The following is a 20,792-nucleotide window of genomic DNA, read 5'->3' on the forward strand; positions in this document are numbered from 1 at the left end:
ATTGGTGGTTTCTCTTATTTGTACACACAGGACTTTTGCCGCCTCACCGACTATAGCGTATCTGTAAGTTCCATCGGGTTGGCTGCATGGTCAGTGTTCTATCCTTCCTTGTGGTGCAGATTTTGGCCTTCCCGAAGTGACTTCCGTGCTATCTCCGGGTCTCCAGGTTCCCTATGGAATCTTAACCACACCTATTCTACCGTGCTGCCATTGGCTGTCCAAACCGCAGCACCGACTACCTACTCCTCTACCATCGGCTCTTGCCGCACCTTTGGCACATTTGCCGCACCAATAGCTTCCGTGCTGTCCCCGGCTCTCCAGCTTCTTCTACGGCTTTCAAGCCGCATCTACACCACCGTGCTTCCATCGGCTCTCCAAGCAGCAGCATTAACTGTTAACTGTCTACCGCTGGCTATTGCCGCACCATCGGCACACAAGCCGCACCATCGGCACATTTGCCGCACCATCGGCTCCCAAAAGCCACAGCATTACCACTGACTGTCTACCAACGGCTATTGCCACACTATCGGCACATTTGCTGCATTTTCGGCTTGTTTGCTGCACCATCAGCTCCAAAAGCCACAGCATTAACATTAACTGTCTACCAACAGCTATTGCCGTACCATCGGCACATTTGCTGCCTTATCGGCACGTTTGCCGCACCATCAGCTCCCAAAGCCACAGCTTTACTATTGACTGTCTACCATCGGCTATCGCTGCACCATCGGCACACAAGCCGCACCATTGGAACATTTGCTGCACCATTGGCTCCCAAGCCGCATCCCTCCAACAGAATCATCTGCTCTTCCTGTACAAGACCATCTCCTTTCATCTCTGGATTCCAGTCGAAACTCCTGTAAACTGCTACTACTCCGAGCAGTAAGTCCAGGTGGCCACCTAAGTACCAGTGAGCTATTCATCTCTAAGGGAACAACAGGCGATTGTTAGTGGTGGAAGACCTCGTAGCATGAGTTCTAGATGGCTTACTAGGAGTGGTCACTGGAGATCGTAACACTACCCTTTTATTAACTTATAGTTTTCTGGGTTTCTCTACAATTATATTAAGTTTACCCTCAATTGTATATTACATTAAACATGGGAGTGATGGGACTTTCGGACTGTCTTAATTACACATTTTTGTGTATTCTAATGTTTTTTATAATGGGTTTGGTGGAAGTGCATTTGCAAATATGAATTTCTATAGTGAAATTGGAAGATGCAGAAGTCATTCAATTGACAGTATAGGAGAACTCCTCATTTCCAAGCCTGCTGAGGACCAGTGAGGATGAAAATGCTGTTTGCTCCCTAAATGCTCTTGGCTCTCATTAAAAAAAATGTGTCTAGCTAAATAAAAACTTATTGGAATACATGTGGGTGCATACATGCATTTATTCCTGCGCCTGTCTTTTTATCCGCATGCAATACTCCCTGATCTATCCAGCTCATCCCAACAGGAGGTGCAAACTTTACATACACCCCAAAATGCCAAACTGGCTAGTAAATCCCTGGATCTCCATGAAAAACAACTGCTTTTGTGCAAATATATGTGCTTCACATCACACATTACATTACAGTGACCTTTATTGTTACAAATTACTTTCATTGTCTGAAAGCTCATTCACCATTTAGAGTTATCCTTATAATTATGAAACTCTATAGTTTCTTGGTGTTATTGCTTAACTTCAATCCTAATGAGACACCACAGGGTCTCGCCAAAACCAATGATAACGGACCTTACATATAAGGAGGTCAAAGTCTAAGATACTTAGGGGTCTATTTACTAAGCAGTGTTAGGAGACAGAGTGAAAAGTGATAAGAAAGTTATAAGGTGCCAGCCAATCAGCTCCCAACTGTCATCTCACAGTCTGTGTTTGAAAAATTACAGTTGGGGGCTGATTGGCTGGCACCTTATCACTTTTCACTCTGTCTCCTAACACTGCTTAGTAAATAGACCCCTTAGGGGTAAATTGACTAAAGTGAGAGTTTTTAGAAGTGAGTTTTAGAAGAACTATTGCCAATAGCAACCAATCAGATTCTACTTAACATTTAACTAGCACCTTCTAGAAGATAATAGCTAGAATCTGCTTGGTTGCTTGCTGTGGACAACATCTCTTCTAAAACTCACTTCTAAAAACTCTCACTTTAGTAAATTTACCTCATACTGTATAGTGACATCAACACCATGTGTTATTTATAATTTAGTAGGGTTGTCTGTGTTAGTGCTTACTCAGTATTAGTACATGTGTATCACTACTAGCCCACATCTATTGTCACTAAGTTCATCATCATTAAAAACTTTACTGAAGAAAATATTCAGTAGCTGAAGTCATCTGTAGTATAGTAAGATATACAGATACAGATTTGTGATTGATCAAAGCCAGACAATTGCACTACAATCTTTGACAAATTGCTATACCACTGCACTGCATTAGCTGCTCATGTATCACATAAATAAGTAATGTTCTTTGGGCGTCTCTTAGTTTTGGGAAGTTTTAAGACAGCTCAGATTCCACATCTCATCCCACCTGTGGGAGGGTTATTCACATAATGTTCAAGGGGCAACAACCTCTGGGGCCTTTCTCCTTCCCACTAAGTTGCAATGACACTGAGCTCTTCTGTTTCACCTCTAGTGTTGTGCTTGAGGTAGAAATGTATTCTGAGGCATTGTACTAGTTATATTTTCTTTGCAGGTAATTGATGGCCTGATTCAGAGGTGGACACCAGAGCCGTTAGCTAGACTTTTTGGTGCCCTGTGCCAGAAAGAGCATTGGCGCCCTCCTCATTTTTCAAAGGGACATAATGCACCCAAAAAAGGGGAATAGCCTCATGGGGAAGGGCCAGGGAAGAGATAGGGGAGGCCAGGAGATGCTGGGGATGAAATAAGAGTAAGCTACCAGTGAGAATGATAATAAACAGAAATTTGACAGGCCCAAACAGCGCCCCCTGACCTGTGGTGAACTGTGCGATGGCACCGGCCGCACTACCCTAGCTATGGCCCTGGTGGACACAGTATTGATGTTTGCACAGTTGAGCGATTATTTGCAACTGCGCATGAGCTAAAAGTCCGAAAACCCCCCACTGTGCATGTGTACCACTGAGTGTGCACAGAGGGCCTGATTCAGAGCTGGACGCTCTTTGAGAATGCTCGCTCTGAATCAGTGCGTCCCTGTTTTTTTTTTTAAGATGGCCTCCTGGCCGCTCGCTAAGCTGTGGGTGACCACCAACAGCTTTAGCGAGCGGCCAGGTGATGGTCGCGATGGTCACGACCATCGCGGCCATCGTGACTTGCGACGAGACCCTTGTGGTAGGGTCTCGTTCCCGCAAGCCCCAGTTAGCTTTCGGCTCTAATAGAGCCGGAAGATCACCAGTGACATTACTTGTGATGTCAGTGGAGCCGCCCCCAAACGGCAGGCGTTCCTTCGGGAACGCCTCCGTTTGGCCAGCCACCCTCCCTGCCCGCCTCCAAAACGGGGCAAGCTGTCAATCACAATCGACAGCTGTCCCGCTTTGGTGCGAGACCCGTAGCGATGGAGCGCCTGTCGCTGGCCGGGTCTCGCGCATGCGCACGCTGGAGCCGGCTCTGGCGTGCGCTTGCGCAGTGGGGGACCATCGACCCGCTTGCGAGCAGTGTGCGCTCGCGAGCCAGTCTGAATCAGGCCCAGAGACCGCTGGTGCAAATGGAGTCACTTGTAATAGAGCTGGTGACGGCCAACCACGGGCCTTCCTGGGAAGTGACTCGGAGGCAGTTCGAAGTGAAAGCAAAAAAAGGCCATTTCGTGGGCGTGCTATGTCAGTGTTAAGGGCGTGCCAGCGAGCGCGGTTTCTCTGATAATCCTTTTATAAATCACTTTGATTTTAACTTGAGACTGTTTGCCTCTAGTTCTCTCATTATAGTCACACCTGGAAATACTGACATTGTAGAAGTTAGCACTTTTCTCCTTACTGCTTTGTGTCACAATGGGAGCTTCAGAGTGCCTCCATTTTTTGGCTGTATAATTGTAACTTTTTGTAACTATGGCAACTGTTGTGGGTGGTCAAGTGCAATGTTATGTGAAGCATGTGTGACACTAGGATATGGAGGACAAACATTATAAAACAACAGGACTTTTGTACTTAGAAAGCAGTGCTTCCATCCTTGCATACTAATGAGACTCCATCTTCATAGTCTTACCTGTAAGTGCAGTATGATTTCAGTTCTGGTAACTGTCTTTTTTTTCCCCCTCAGATCTGTGTGGTAATTGCTGCTGTTTTCGGCATTGTTATATATCGTGTTGTGACTGTCAGTACATTTGCTGCCTTTAAATGGGCCTTAATCAGGAATAATTCTCAGGTTGCTACCACAGGGACTGCGGTGTGCATCAACTTTTGCATCATAATGCTTCTGAATGTGGTAAGTGCAATCGGTTCTTTGTACTGTGGATTGAAATTACAGATCATTGGCCCAGAAGTGATGTCACATAGATAATTAGAATAATCCTAAAGTGTCATCTTGTCAATAGTCAAACCTTATACTTACCGATTTAAGAGGTTTATGTATCAAGCAGTGAAAAGCGTGGCAAAGTGGACCAGTGGAGAAGTTGCCGATAGCAACCAATCAGCTCCTACTGTACCTATCATTTTATAGCCTGTATTTGATATATGCTACTTCAAAGCTAATTGGTTGCTATGGGCAACTTCTCCACTGGTCCACTTCACGCTTTTCATTGCTTGATACATAAACTTTTAAACATGAATGCTCTTTGTATGTGGTTGTGATAAATTAAGCAAAATTGCAATTTACAGATAAGTGTTTTTTTCCCTGTTTTGCAGCTCTATGAAAAAGTTGCTATTCTTCTCACTAACCTCGGTAAGAATTATAAGAGTTTTGCAGTTTTTGCTATTTAATTGACATTTTTTTTTGTGCGGGTTGGGTACGGGATGTCGGCATTCAGAATCCTGTTGCTGGCGTCCCGACAGGGTTAGGGTACCGACACCTGTTGGTAAGATTCCAAACCCTACCACTAACCGTACCCCCAACCCTAATACTCCCTCCTCGCCTAAACCCCCCCTAGTGCCTAAACCTAACCCTCCCCCCAGTGCCTAACCCCTAACCCCACTACTTATTGTCGGGATACCGGTAGGTGGGATGCTGGTGCCGGGGGCCTGACTGATGTCCGGATTCCGGCACCGGCATTGTGAGAGCTTGCATCCCGAAAGCCGGGATTTCAGCTACCTCCCTCAAGTGCATGCTATGAGGATGAGCAGTATAGATGATGACTTTACTGCCTTTTAAGACATTGCACATATGTTGCAGTGTCATTTAGCAAAAACCCATGGAGGAGAACAGTGGATCCTTTCCCTGCAAGAATGCCTCCTTGGGTACAAAGCAGCTGACACTGTCTGAAGCTATGAAAAGCTTGGTAAATAGGGGCCAGTGGGTAGTCCAAATTGAGGACAATAGGAACTGTGGTCTGCAGCGCTTATTGGTCTTTTTGGATATCTCCTGTGCTAGGCTGTTGTTATCAGGGTTGTAACTAGGGGTGTGCAAGCTGTGCCATTGTACAGAGGGCCTGATTCAGAGCCGGACGCTCTGACAGAGCGCTCGCTCTGAATCAGGGCTGTCCTACTTGATTTTTAGAGCGGCCTCCTGGCCGCTCGTATAGCTGTGGGTGACCACCCACAGCTATAGCGAGTGGCCAGGAAGATGGTCGCGATGGTCAAGACCATCACGACCATCGGGCTTGCGACGAGACCCTTGCGGTAGGGTCTCGTTGCCGCAAGCCCTGGAGTGCTTTTGGCTCAAACAGAACCGAATGCACTCCCACTGACATCACTTGTGATGTCAGTGGGGCCGGCCCCAGACGGTAGGCGTTCCCATGGGAACGCCACCGTCTGGGCAGGCACGCCCCCGGCACGCACACCAAAGGGTGCGTGCCGTCACTCAACATCGACAGCACGCCCCCTTTGGTACGAGACCCGGAGTGCACACTGGGCCACCATTGATCCGCTTGCGAGCGTTCAGCGCTCGCGAGCGGGTCTGAATCAGGCACAGAGTGCAAGACTTTGGGGACGGCAGCGTCACTGCCTTACGGTTCTTGCTTCTATTGTAGCTAGCAAGGAACGGTACACTGCAGCCAGTATTGCCCCAGACAGGTTACCCAACAGTCTGTACAGCTGCTCGGAGCGACCACAGGACGCTCCATGTATGGCCCCACCATATGCGCGCAAAGTCATAATGGAATGCTCTCTTTGGGTGGTGCCAATACAGGGTACACTGATACTTAAAAGCAGCCAGAAACTTCAGTTTCTGCATGATTTACAGCAGGGGTGGGGAACCTGTTTTCTGCCGAGGGCCATTTTGATATATATAACATTATTCAAGGGCCCGGTGCAGGCCATGCCCTCTCTCACGGGGGTGGGGTCACAATCGCCGGTGATTACAGCAATGCCCGGAGCATCTTCAGGATGCTCTGGAGTGCTGTAAGGGCAGCGGTGTGACTGTCTGAAGTGTTCTAAGGATGCTCCAGGCGGCACTACTGCATAGATTCTAGCTGCAGGATGCCATTCTAGGCACCCTGATAGCCAGATGAGGCTAGCAGAAAAAAGCACAGAGGGCCAGACCAAATGATTCCGGGGGCCTTATACGGCCCCTGGGCCTGAGGGTCCCCATCTCTGATTTACAGTATGTCAAAATGGGCTTGATAAATAGACCACCAGATGTGATGAATTTAAGTTGCTACAACAAATAGAATAAATGTGCAAATGTTTCTACATATAGAAAAGAACATATACAGAGAAATACAGCCAAGATCTAGCAAATAAGTATTTCTGTGCAGGTCAGGGACATTATCAAGAGCGTAGTTCTGCATCTATTCTGTGATGTCCATTATTATTAGCGGGTCAAATACTTAGGTGACACTGGGCAATCTATATAACAATATAATAATAAGACAATATGGTCAGATTTCTAATAGTGGAATTGACGGGATGCAGTTCAATTACGGGCATCCGGAATCCCGACTCTGTACCAAAGATATGGCGTCTAAATAACGACGCATATCTTTAGCCAGACGCCAAAATCCCAAACAAAGGTAAGCGGGGACTGTTAGCTCTTAGCCGCGTGGGGGGAGGTTTATTTTTAGGCACCCCCAGGGGGACTTAGGGTTAGGCACCAGCCCCAGTCGGGATACTGATGGTTCGGGCTTCCCACGACGGTATTTAGTCTGCCATCAATACACTCCGGCAGCATTACATACCGATTTTGAATTGACGTATGAATAAAGTAAAATATAATAATAATAATAATAGCAAAAAAATAACAATTAATGTGTCAGCAAAAAGAAAAAGCAACAGGAGAAAACATGTCCATCTTGTAATAAGTGAATCTTATTATTAAATGTTTGTTGCAATTCCATAATATGCACCAAATGTAGCTTGGTTAAGTTGGTTGTAATAGCAATAACAACAAATGTTTATTTTCTGGAGTTTTTAATGGATTAGTGGAAAGCAGCTTGTTGAAAGAGAAGTATGGAACATTTTGATAAAAGGGCTGTGGTAAAGTTCAGTACATTAGTTACAGTGTTGGTCTGACTGCTCCTGTTGTTACTGTTGCTATGGCAACAAAGTTATTCTTATCAGTTAAATTATTCTTGAATCCCACTCACTTTTGAAATGGAGAACAGTTATTAATAAAATTCTTCCTTTACAAAGATGATCTATCTAGTTAGAGAATGCTGTGATTAAGGGGCTCATTTATCAACGCATTTTATCATACACGTTGTAAAACTCATTGCATATGATAATAGTGCTCCAGCCAATCAGCTTCTAACTGTCATCTGTTTGAAAATTACAGTTGGGAGCTGATTGGCTTGAGCACCATTTATCATACGCAACAAGTTTTACCACTTGTTGCATATGATAAAACGTCTTGATAAATGGGCCCCTAAGTCATAAAAATCCAAGATACAAGGTGACCTCACTGGTCATTGATCTATGACTACCTGTGTGCTGTGTTTATATATATATATATATATATATATATATATATAATACCTTTAATTTGGGACACACATTAATTACACAGATTCTGTGGCTGGCTAATGTCTCCATTTCACCTGCCTTCAATCAGCCACAGAATCTGTATAATGCAAGTGTCCCAAATGAATATGTATGTATGTAAGTATGTATATATATATATATGTATGTATGTGTGCATATATATATATATATATATATATATATACACACACAAGTAACAAATGGCGGCACTCCACGTCTTGATAAGATATGAACAACGTTTAATCCGACGACTGTTTCGGGCACATGCCTGTCATCAGGGATATAAACCAGCAATACAAACTTTGCATACGTGACGCTGCAATCCCCCAGGGACACGCGCCCATACTGCGGCATCGCCACCTCCGGGACATCACAGAGCCGTGACAAACGGCCGGGCCAATCAGCTGGCACACCAAGCGTTGTCAAGGCAGCGCATTACAATCTAAAAAAACAAATACAAAAACACATGACAATAATATAAACGTGCATAATACATACAAAGAAAGTGACGATTGAATAAAGCATTACATATAATTGCAGCCAATCAATACAAAACAATTGAGAGAGGTGATTTAATTGCAACGCGTTAAAGAAAACACTGTAACCCCCAGGATTCATTAATCCCTTTAGGGGCCATTGTATCCAATTTAAAAATCCAGCGGCATTCCGCTTGTAGTAGATTTTTGGCCCTATAGGGGCCTTGACAACGCTTGGTGTGTCAGCTGATTGTCGCTGCTCTGTGACGTCCCAGAGGCGGTGACGCCGCAGTATGGGCACATGTCCCTGGGGGTTTGCAGCGTCCTGGACGGGCTGTGGACAATCGACTGATTAAGGTAAATCACTTATGGTATATATGTATGTAAAGTTTGTATTGTTGGTTTATATCCCTGATGACGGGCATGTGCCCGAAACAGTCGTCGGATTGGAGTGCCGACATTTGTTACCTGTATTTTGGGCTATTTGGCCCATGGAAGGCACCTTCGCATATACATATTTTTCACTCTGACGAGTGCCGGGATTTTGTCTACCACTATATATATATATATATATATATATACATATATGTATGTATGTATATATATATATATATATATATATATAAAAATATAAATCAAACAGAGTCCAAGTCCCCGCCACTCACTTCAATCGTTTTTCTCTTTGCGCTGGTGCCCTCCAAAGAGCATATAGCTCCAACAACAAGCTGCAGTAAATATATATATATATATATATATATATACATATACACACACACACACACACACACACACACACACACACACACACACACACACACACACGTGTATACGTCATATATTATAAGGGCAAAGTCGTGCCCTTATATTAAGGCTTAATCGAAAAAAGCTGAATTCTCTCATAGAGAACTCCCGAGGGGAGGGCATGATGTTTAAGGGGCTACACCTCAAAAGTTGTTACCGATCTGAAATTTGGTATGGACAGGTAGAATTGTCGCTCGGTGCTGCAGGGCAAAAAATAAATAAAAAAAATTATGATTTGGCCGTAATCTAAAGTTCCAACTGTGAGCTTTTTCTCACACTCTCAGTTAGGACCACTTTTGTGCTGTTCTCTATGGGGGATTTTTGGGAAGACATAAGCCAGGGCACAGGATGAAATTAGACTTGTTTTTTTTATTAGGTAGCTATTGTTCCAGGGTAGGTGCTTTTGGGGTTCAGGTAATTGAGAAAGTTACAGCTTTTAAACTATTACCTCACAATTGCGCCTTCATACAGATAGGAAGCTTCAAGGTGCTACCAGCAGGGGGGTGTACAAGGGAAGTAACGGGCATATGCAGACAGATGCAAGCTTGGATCAGGAAGATCCATGATGCCTGCATCTGTGTATAAATAAAATACATAAGCACGGACAGGATTAGTTCTGTGATTAAAAAATTTAAAACCTGTGTAAAAAATAAAATGCGTGCCCCCCCCCTTCCCAAAAGAACAACCAGCCCAGGGCTATGGAGACCCAGTACCGGTCGTGCTAATTACAGGTGACAAATGAAGTAGGGGTTCCCCATATGAAGCACAACCTGCACCGGGCTTTTCAGAACCAGACCTGGTCGCCAAAATGTCAGATAGCGCATCACCAAAGCATTCTATTCCCCCAATGGGACCTCCATGCCCCAGCAGGGATGTAGTCAGGAAGCCGACGGTCTAAATGCTGACCGCCGGCTTCCTGACTGTCTAATCCAGGCAAAGTACTAATGACAGGCGTCGAAATCCCGACGCCTGCCATTAGACCGACGCCCGGCATACCGAACGAAGGTAAGCCGGGCGCGGACAGCCGCGCGGGGGGAGGGTTGGGTTTTAGGGCTCCCGGGGGGTCTTAGGGCAAGGCACCCCCCCCCCCAGGGAGGGTTAGGTTTAGGCTAGGGGAAGGGGGGGGTTAGAGTTAGGAACCCCTGGGGGGAGGTTAGGGTTAGGCACCCACCGTGAGACTTAGGTTTAGGCTGCAGGGACGGGGGGGTTTAGGTTTAGGCACTTAGAGGGGGGTTAGGGTTAGGCACTTGGGGAGGTTAGGGTTAGGCACCCCTAAGGGAGTGTTAGGGGGCAAAATAGGGTTAGTATACTTATCTTATTAGCAATCGGGATCTTCACCTCTGCTCTGCCAGGCTTCCGCTGTCAGGATTTGAACCGCCAGCCCAGTGTGATACTGCCACTGTTTGCTGTGTTTCTCTTCACTTCAGTATTCCCCCACAGGCTTGCCATAGCCCTCTGGCACAGTTCAGTACAGGTGGGGGGTGCGAAGACATTCGCTTTCTCCGGGTGGTATGGTTCCACGCTACTCCACGCTGTGTGGTCTCCTAACTGTGCTAGTTCTTTATTTCCTCATCCACACCAAACTGTCTTTCCCCATCTGCACTGACCTTAATTCCTACAGGTGTCCCAACCTCTGTTGATTACAAATCTATCTGTATAAAGCAGTGTTGGAATAGGCTGTTATTACACTCTCAAACATTATTTGGACAATAACTGCAGACAATAGTATATTTCTGTAATAACCCTTAAAAGTGTAGGTATTTCCTTTAGAGAAATTGCAAAGAAAGCCAAGGTGTTAAGGGGCCCATACAGGGGCAGGTTGGGATAGGAAACCAGCCCGGGAAATGTCTGGAAGCAGCCCTAATGGAGTTGGGGTCTGTTAATGGAGGCAGCATACTCCCTCCACACAGGGCCTGATTTTGAGTTGGAGGTAGTTGCGGCCTTCCTTGGCTGCAGTTGCGTCTGCCGCTACAAAGCCCTTCTCTGGTGTACATCCATGCGTCCGAAAGTACAAGGACTGAGAAGCCCACTTTCAATGTCTACATGCGCTGCAACCATGCTTTGTGCGTCTTTAGACACCACCATTGGCTGCATCATATAAACTTGCACCAGCCCTATGCTAGGTGCAGACCATCAGCCCAATGTGAGCAATTCAGTGTCTCTGCAAGCAATCACTTACAGCAACACGCCCATGTCACTAATGTTAACAAGCCCATACTGCATTACATCTGCATCTGATTAGCCAACCCCCTGTAAGCACCCAGCAATGCCCAAATCATTTCTAATACACGTGTGCATTCTGTACGTATTAATCTTTAGTGAAACTCTGTATGAACATCATTGGGAAGCACATGCGGTGCAACTCAAATGCATGCGCAGATGAAAAACTTGCACAAGAAAGAAATAAAACATATTGGCCACCACAGGAAAACAAACACACATTGGAGCTCATTCAGAGCCGCTCGCTGCTGGCGGCCGCTCGCTCTGAATGTGGGCGTGGGTTTTTTTGGTCTCCGGCCGCTCGCAAAGCTGTGGGTGACCACCCACAGCATGTGCGAGCGGGCTAGAGACCGTCACGATAATCGCGACCATCGGCCTTGCGACAAGACCCTGGGTAGGGTCTAGCTGCCGCAAGGCCGAGTGGACTTCCTGCCCTAATAGAGCAGGAAGTCCACTACTGACATCAATAGTGATGTCAGTTGGACCGCCCAACAAACGCCAGGCGTTCCTAAGGGAACGCCTGCGTTTGTGCAGCCACCCCCCCTCCCTGCCCACAAAACGGGGAGAGCTGTCAATCACCATCGACAGCCGCCCCGTCTTGTTGCGAGCCCCATAGGAACTGAACTGCAGTCACTAAGCGGGGATCGCGCACGCGCACGATTGACCCAGTGCGCAAACATCGGATGCTTGCGAGCGCACAGCACTTGCAAGCGGCCCTGAATCAGCTCCATTGTCCCTCACAGCAAAATAAACACATTTGCAACCACAGGAAAAAAACACACAATATCCCTCACAATAAAATAAACACAATTAGCATTTTGATACCATTTATATCAGTAATATGGATTCCTTAGGATAGGTGTCTTCAGCTTTATCCTTCTAAATCTACCTGTTATGAATAGTCTCCAGACTCATACCTTCTTCGCCTCTCCAGCCTCATCCTCTCTGCATCTCTCCAGCCTCATACTCTCTTCACCTCTCCAGCCTCATCCCCTTCTACGTTTCGCCAGCCTCATCCCCTTCTGCATCTCACCAAGATCGTCCCCTCTGCGTCTGTGGGAGGCACGTATAGAAACCATTGTAATTCCTACACCGTTCACCTGATTTGGATGTAATTACCCTCAAATTAAATCTGAAAGTCTGCAGTTATAGCACATCTTGTTTGTTTCATTTCAAAGCCATTGTGGTGGTGAATAGAGGCCAAAATATGAAAATTCTGCTGTCAATGTCCTAATATTTATGCACCTGACTGTAATATATATATATATTAGGGGTGTGCACCGGCCACTATTCGTGTTTTGTGTTTTGGATCTGGATCTTTCTTCGTGTTTTGGATCTGGATTGGTTTTGCCAAAACCACCCTTCCGTGTTTTGGGTTCTGGGTTTTGTGTTTTGGATCTGTATTTTTTTTTAAAAAAAGCATAAAAACAGCTAAAATCACAGAATGTGTTGGTTTTTCTGCTCCTATGCTATTATTAACCTCAATAACCTTAATTTCCACTCATTTCCAGTCTATTCTGAACACCTCACACCTCACAATAGTGTTTTTATATCCAAAAGGTTGCACCGAGGTAGCTGGATGACTATGCTAAGAGATACGAGTGGGCGGCACAAACACGTGGTCCATCTTGGAGTGACACTGCAGTGGCAGACAGGATGGCAGTTTGAAAAACTAGGCACCAAACAGTACATAATTCAAAGAAAAAAAAGAGGTGCAAGATGGAATTGTCCTTGGGCCCTCCCACCCACCCTTATGTTGTATAAACAGGACATGCACACTTTAACAAACCAAACATTTCAGCGCCAGGGTCTGCCACACGACTGTGGCTGAAATGATTGGTTTGTTTGGTCCCTGCACAAACTGGCTCTACGGAGGCAAGATGTCCTCCTCATCCTCCTCATCCACCGATTCCTCACCCTCTTCAGTGTTGTGTACATCCTCATCCTCACAGAGTATTAATTCGTCCCCGGTGGAATCCACAACCACAGGTCCCTCTGTACGTTCTGGAGGCTGGTCTCCCTGGAAGAGTTGATAATTCATTTTATGAACATCATCTTCTCCACATTTTGTGGAAGCAACCTCCTACGCATTTCGCTGACAAGGTTCCCGGCTGCACTAAACACTCTTTCTGAGTACACACTGGAGGGGAGGCAACTCAGGTAAAATAGAGCCAGTTTGTACAGGGACCTCCAAATTGCTTCTTTTTCCTGCCAGTACAGGTACGGACTGTCTGACATGCCTACTTGGATGCTGTCACCGATGTAATCCTTTAACAGACAGACGCACACTTGTCGCTGCTGCTTTAAGGATGCAGGTGCGGCTACAGCCCACACATTTCACAAAGACAGAAAAAAAAAGAAGAATATTTTTATTGTTTGTGGAGCACACTTTGAGGGTGTCACCACCCTTTAACAGACAGACACACGCTTGTCGCTGCTGCTTTGAGGACAGTATCATATGCAATGACAGTAGACTTGTCAGAAATTGTTGGCACGTCCTTCAGTCCGGACCAAATGTCCAAACCGGCCCTTGACTTATGACACAGGCGCACGCTTGGCGCTGCTACTGTGTTGATGCACGTGCGGCTACATCGCACACAAGTTACAAACACAAAAAAAAAATAGTTTTTTATTTTTTGGAGCACTTTGATGGTTACACCACCCTTTAACAGACAGACGCACGCTTGTCGCTGCTGCTTTGAGGATGCAAGTGCGGCTACAGCCCACACAATTCACAAAGACAGAAAAAAAAAGAAGAATTTTTTTATTGTTTGTGGAGCGCACTTTGAGGGTTACACCACCCTTAGACAGACGCACGCTTGTCGCTGCTGCTTTGAGGATGCAGGTGGAATCTAGACGGGATTTGGAACCGGGGACACACTACCTCCATCAATTGTCTAAATCCCACTGCACTAATGTCGGATACCGGACGCACGTCTAACACCAACATAGCAGTCAAGGCCTCAGTTATACGTTTTGCTTCAGGATGACTGCTGTCGTACTTCATCCTCATCACTAGGGACTGTTGGAGGGTCAATTGTTTAGTAAAAGTAGTGGTGTTCCTACTTCCTCTCTGGGATGATGAACAACTCCCAGCAGCAGCAACAGCACTAGGAGGAAGTGGTTCTTGATCTTTCCCTATTTTATTTTTATCGGAGAAAGTTTGGTCCTCCATTTATGTAATATTGATATTATTATTATTATTATCCTTTATTTATATGGCGCCACAAGTGTTCCGCAGCGCCTTACATAGTACATAGAACTAATAAGTGAACAAGAAACAAGTAACTTACAGTACATTACAGTGCAGGACAAGGACACAACTTATATACATTGCTGAAATAGTGATTAAAGCACTCACAATAAGCTGCCGGGAGTTGGCGGTCCCGTGATAGGTGCCCTAATGGGGAGTAGAGAGTAGAAGAAAATGTAAAGAGAAGCACATGAGGGAAGAGGTCCCTGCTCATGAGAGCTTATATACGTGCGGCTAAAGCCCACACAAACACAGAAAATATTTTTTTATTTTTGCTGGAGAGTAGTGCACTTTGTGGGTTACACCACCCTTTAAGAAATGAGCCAGCCGGCTCTTTACTTAAGGGACACAGGCGCACGCTTGGCGCTGCTCCTTTGTTGATGCACGTGCAGCCACAGTGCACACAATTCACAAACACAGAAAATATTTTTTTATTTGGTTTGGAGTGTACTCTGGGGGTTACAGCACCCTTTAATGGTCAAGCCAGCCGGCCCTTTACTTATGACACAGGCACACGCTTGGCACTAGTTTGTTGATGCACGTGCGGCTACTGCGCACACAATTCACAAACACAGAAAAAATATATATTTTTTTAGCACTTGGGGGGAGCATCCCTGACGGACAGAGCACCCCCTGGACAACACTACAGCACCCCTTTAGGACTGGGACACTGCACAGGACTTTGGAGCGGACACAGCCCCTATGGACAACTGACTGCACAACACAGTCCAGCCAGCCCCTATGAACTTTGAAGTAGTGGACACAGCCCCTATGGACAACAGCAGCACAGCACAACACAGCCAGCCCCTATGGACTTTGAAGTAGTGGACACAGCCCCTATGGACAACAGCAGCACAGCGCAGCACAGCACATCACTACTCTGCACTACACTACACTACACAGCCCAGCCAGCCCTAACTCCCACCCTCCCTCTTCACTGTCCACAGCTGAGTGAGAAAATGGCGCCGACGCGGGTACCTTATATAGGATCCAAAACCCGCGAGACCCGGAAGGCGGGATGATGAAGTTTTGCCTCGAATTTCAGATCCGAGTCAGGCGGGAAAAGTCGAGCCTGACTCGGATCGGGGGGGCTCGGGGGGGGTTCGGATTTCTGAAATCCGAACCCGCTCACCCCTAATATATATATATATATATATATATAACAGGAACAAAGTAGCGGCACTCCGAGACTCAGATAGATAAATTCGTAGATATATTTAATCCATGTTTACAAAAAACAGGCCAACGCTGTCAACTGTACTCAGAGCCATGAGGAGGCTCCGCAATGGCCCATGGGAGGAACTGCTGTGGCCAGGCATACACAGCAGCTCCCCCTCGGCTATTTACCTTTATCTTCATAGAGACCTTCTGGAGGGAGGATGGAGCCGGCTCAGCTGCCCAATTCGTCCCTGGGCCCATACACTGCCGATGGATCTCTGCGTTCCTGTGACCCTGTAATGCCGGGTTGCAGGATCGGTGAAATTTAACATGTTGGATTTCGCTGATTTGCCAATCATGATCAAAATATGATCATTATTTGCAAATCGGTGTAATTTAACATGGAGAATTTCACCGATCCTCTGATGGATTGCAGAAGTTCGATGGCCGACGGTCAGCATTTCCGTCTGGCAGATGGGGTGTTTCTGATCTCATTGCAGGATCCGCCAATCCGTCATAGGGTTATGGGCCCCATTAGTGAGTACAGTTTCCTTCATCAAAATGCATGTGGAGACTGGAGCAAACCAAAGCCACACAATCAGAAGACAAGTTGCAGAGAGTCAATAACTTGTGTGATAGGTGGCTCACAGGACAACCGCTTCAAGCACAGCTAAACGCTGGTAGAAGTAAGCAAGTCTCAGCGTCAACTACAAAGAGAAGACTTTGAGCTGCAGGTTTGAAAGGTCGAGTGGTAGTTAAAAAGCCATTGCTAAGATGCCACCATAAGAAAAAAAGGCTTGCCTGGACTGCCAGTAGACTACTGAAGACTAAAAGAAAGTCCTATGAATAATTTAATATCTTTGGTTCACCACACATTTCTATGCCATTGAGTAGGCTAAAGTATGGTTCTTCAGTGTGTAACACCAACTGTCATACATGGAGGAGGAAGCCTGATGGTCTGGGCTCTTTGCTGCTTCCTGAGTTAGCAACTTGCCCAGAGTGACTGGCGCCCTGAACCAAAATGACTGCCACAGCATTTTGCAGTATTATGCAGTACCCTTTGGTCTATGCCTAGTTAGTCAAAGCTTCATCCTACAGCAAGATAATGACCCAAAACATTCTTCCAGGCTATGTCAGATCTAACTTTGAGGAAAAAGAAAATAGGAAGGTAGGCTTCAAAACCATGTATTAGCAAACAAATTCTTCAAGTTTGAACCCTATTGAGCTGGGATGAAATGGACAGAAGGGTGGCTACTTTGATTAGTCAAAAATTTTGATAAAATTTTGTTCAAATTATTCTGTGATTTAATTTTCATCTCCAATTGTTTTTTTTAATTCCATGGTAAATTGAGACATTAAACTGCACAATTTTATTTTTAAAGAGCTGTAAGAGTGGGGGAGTTCTAAATCTTTTGCCGCCCACTGTGTGTGTGTATGCATATATATATGTATTATAATTGCTTTTAAAATCTACAGTTTTGCACATGTTTTTCCCACAGAACAGCCACGTACTGAATCAGAGTGGGAGAACAGCTTTACTTTGAAAATGTTTCTTTTTCAGTTTGTCAATCTGAACAGTTCGACCTTTTACATAGCATTCTTCCTTGGAAGGTAACGTTATCCATAGTTCATTTTCTTCTTCTTTTTTTTTAATTTTTATTTATTTATTTTTTTATACATTTGGGAAATACTAAATGAAAACTGCACAGTACAAAATGTACTGTAGTATATAGGAACCAGATGGTATAATTTTCTAAGGTGCCTCAGAAAAATATTATAATCAAATTGGTTGCTTTGTTTTGAGTACATCACTTTTTATTATTATTATTATTATTATTATCATTATTATTATTATCATTATTGTAAATTTATATAAAGGTTTCATACTGTATATGTTCCACTGGGGTGATTAATCCACAATACAGAGGAGTGATGGCTAGATCATATATATACTGTATATATAAATATATACTGTATATAGAAATATGCAGCTTCCCATAAGGTCTTCTTCAAATTAAAGTGTTCAGAACTTCAAGATTAACTTTATTAACCACTTGCCTGGTGTGATCGCATGGTTTGCGACCAGTCTGATATGCCCACTGAATGGCTTACAGGAGATAATCTTCCAGCAGCTGCCAATTGCAGAGGTACCTCCCGGCCCCTCTGCATCCCTGCTGATCGGGCAGCACAGGAGGAGCCCCCAACCGGCGGCTGCTGAGGGGAAATGTAAATCCAGCAGCCATCAGCCCCCCCTACCCCAGTGTACACCCAGTGGCTTTAGAGAGGAGCAGCCGCTGAGAAAATGTAAAGCCACCATGACAGTTAAGTGGATAAGGCATATGTCAATTAAGTGAGCCTACATTTTGTCACCTGACACCAGAGATGTCTTTGATTTATAGATCTTACCACCCACAGCTTTAGCGACCGACCAGGTTGATGGTCTCTATAGTCAGGACCATCGCGACCATCGGGGCTTGCGACGAGACCCTAAGGTTGGGTCTTAGCAACCACAAGCCCCAGGGAGCTTCCTACTCCGATCGAGCAGGAAGCTCCCCACTGACATCACTGCTGATGTCAGTGCGGCTGCCCACAAAACGGCAGGCATTCCTTAAGGAACGCCTCCGTTTGTGAAACCATCCCCCCGCCACGCCTACAAAATGGGTCGAGCTGTCGATCAACATCGACAGCCGCCCCTTTTGTAGAGAGTTCCGGAGTGAGAGAATTTCTCTCTCGCTGCGGGGCTTGCGCATGCACAGTGGGGCCGCTGCGCATGTGCAGGGCCTAAACATCGACCCGCTTGCAAGCGCTCAGCGCTTGCGAACGGGGCTGAATGAGGTCCTTGTTGCAGTGACCGCAGGTGACTGATATCTCAACTGGGCGAGCTAATTTAAATGCCCACCCAGTTGTGATGTCATGATTAGTAGTACTCACATTAATATAGGTGCAATGTATATTTGTGAAGTAGGAGCATAGCTGAGAATGGAGCTTCCCGTAGGTGTTCCCACTACAGTGAAAGCTGCTCGGGGCAGTAATAAGTTGTGCACCCTGTGGAATCTCACTCTAGCACATGTATTCTGTCAATTTAAGTTAAATGATCAGAATATATAATACAATCTGCTCTATTGACTTATAACAATGATTCAAATGAGATAAAAGTCAGATCCTAGGTGCTATACATAAATAAAGCAGTGCCAGAGGAGCTACCCATTAATGTCAGATAGAGTTTCACCGTAGCATTCTATTCCCCCAATGGGACCTCAATGCCCAGCGTGATACTGCCACTGTTTGCTGTTTTTTATTCATGTCAGTATTCCCCCACATGCTTGCCATACCCTACTGGCACAGTTCAGTACAGGGAGGGGGGGGCGCTGTGACATGCACTTTCTCCGGGTGCCATGGTTCCATGATACTCCTCTGCTTGTTGGCATTGTGATAGTTGGTCTGTGCCAGGCACCAGTGTGGTTGCTTCATGTGACTACAGGTAGAGCTGCCATGTGATTTATTCTTACGGCATTAAGATAGAGCTGTTATGTGGTTGCTACTTGTGGATTTAGGATACTGTGGTGCCTTTGGTTAGCACTTACTATTTCTAACCAATTTCTATAGGTTGTCCTGTGTACAACATTCACATCTGGTCAGCTAATGGTTAAAAATGTATCTATGTTTCCTGCGTTAAATCTAAAAATCTATCTATGTTTCCTGCGTTTCATCTCAGCCATTAGAGAAACCTATCATTTTACTATAGATACAAACATATATATTGGCTAACTTTCTTTCAATTATAAATTGTGTTTTAAATTGTCAGATAATTATGTATTTATAATCTTAATCATTTTATGTGAAAAATATGGTGGATGTTTGCTATTAAGTAAGGCTGTTATAATATTTACTGAGGTACGTGTTAATTAAAATGGCATTTGGTGTGTTTGGGTGCAGCTTAGTCATGATGTCAGAAGCTTATGAGAGTGACAGACCTTCTTATAGGGCGTTACAGATTGCAGTACGGGTCACTGCTGTGTAAATCCTCGCCTTTCCCCAGATTAACCCTATGGCGTCAGTTGTGGAAACAGTCCCAGACAAATGGTTTTAGAAATTACGTTACTAATTTGTCTATGCAAACATAAATACAGTTAACAATTTGAAACAATAGTTGCTGGGGTAGCCCTGCTGATGTATCTGTCCTTATGTACTGAGAAATAGGCACAGCACATTTGAATTATATTGTTTGTCTCAAAACCTGCTCCATAACGTAATACACTGTCAGAACCTTTCATTTTGTATAGTGTGATTCAACTACACGTTTGTTTTTATTATTAAAGGTTTACAGGAAGACCAGGTGCTTATTTAAGGCTTATAAACAGATGGCGACTGGAAGAGGTTAGTGCATTCACCAAGTCATCTAATCTCACATATAGCATATACGCAGCTTTGCAATAGCTTTATGTACTCAAGTAGTCCTTTTTTTATTATTAAAAAATAACTAAGTGCAAATATAAATATATGTGTGTGTGTTAATCTATCCAATCCATATATCTTCCCCACTAATTTGCAGTGTCACCCCAGTGGATGCCTTATTGATTTATGCATGCAGATGGGCATAATAATGGTATTAAAGCAAACATGGAATAACTTCATGGAGCTCGGTTACCCGTAAGTGACTGTTGTTGTCAAAAACTTAAATGTAATTTTACAAAGAGCACATTACATTTATGCTTAACCTTATGATTGTAAGTCTTAACCAAACTGGAGCAAACTTTGAGAATTGTGATAGGTGCACATTTAATTATTGCCAGTGTATGTGCTCAAAACCTTTTGGAATTGCTCTAGTGCTTGGGCAAATCTGTGAA

General features: G+C 44.9%; 1 protein-coding gene across 3 annotated transcripts in view; it reads left to right on the forward strand.

The window, feature by feature from the left end:
- Positions 1-20,792, forward strand: part of ANO4 (anoctamin 4) — a 267,991-nt gene that overhangs the window by 192,946 nt on the left and 54,253 nt on the right. For all 3 annotated transcript variants that reach the window (XM_088465536.1, XM_088465538.1, XM_088465537.1), the window contains 5 exons: positions 4,226-4,390; positions 4,810-4,846; positions 17,445-17,556; positions 20,265-20,322; positions 20,498-20,595. In XM_088465536.1, coding sequence (XP_088321662.1) covers positions 4,226-4,390; positions 4,810-4,846; positions 17,445-17,556; positions 20,265-20,322; positions 20,498-20,595 — 470 coding nt within the window. The remainder of the gene's footprint in view (positions 1-4,225; positions 4,391-4,809; positions 4,847-17,444; positions 17,557-20,264; positions 20,323-20,497; positions 20,596-20,792) is intronic.

The sequence above is a fragment of the Taudactylus pleione genome, unplaced genomic scaffold (genome assembly GCF_031769625.1).
Source record: "Taudactylus pleione unplaced genomic scaffold, aTauple2 ptg001990l, whole genome shotgun sequence".
Classification (NCBI taxonomy): domain Eukaryota; kingdom Metazoa; phylum Chordata; class Amphibia; order Anura; family Myobatrachidae; genus Taudactylus; species Taudactylus pleione.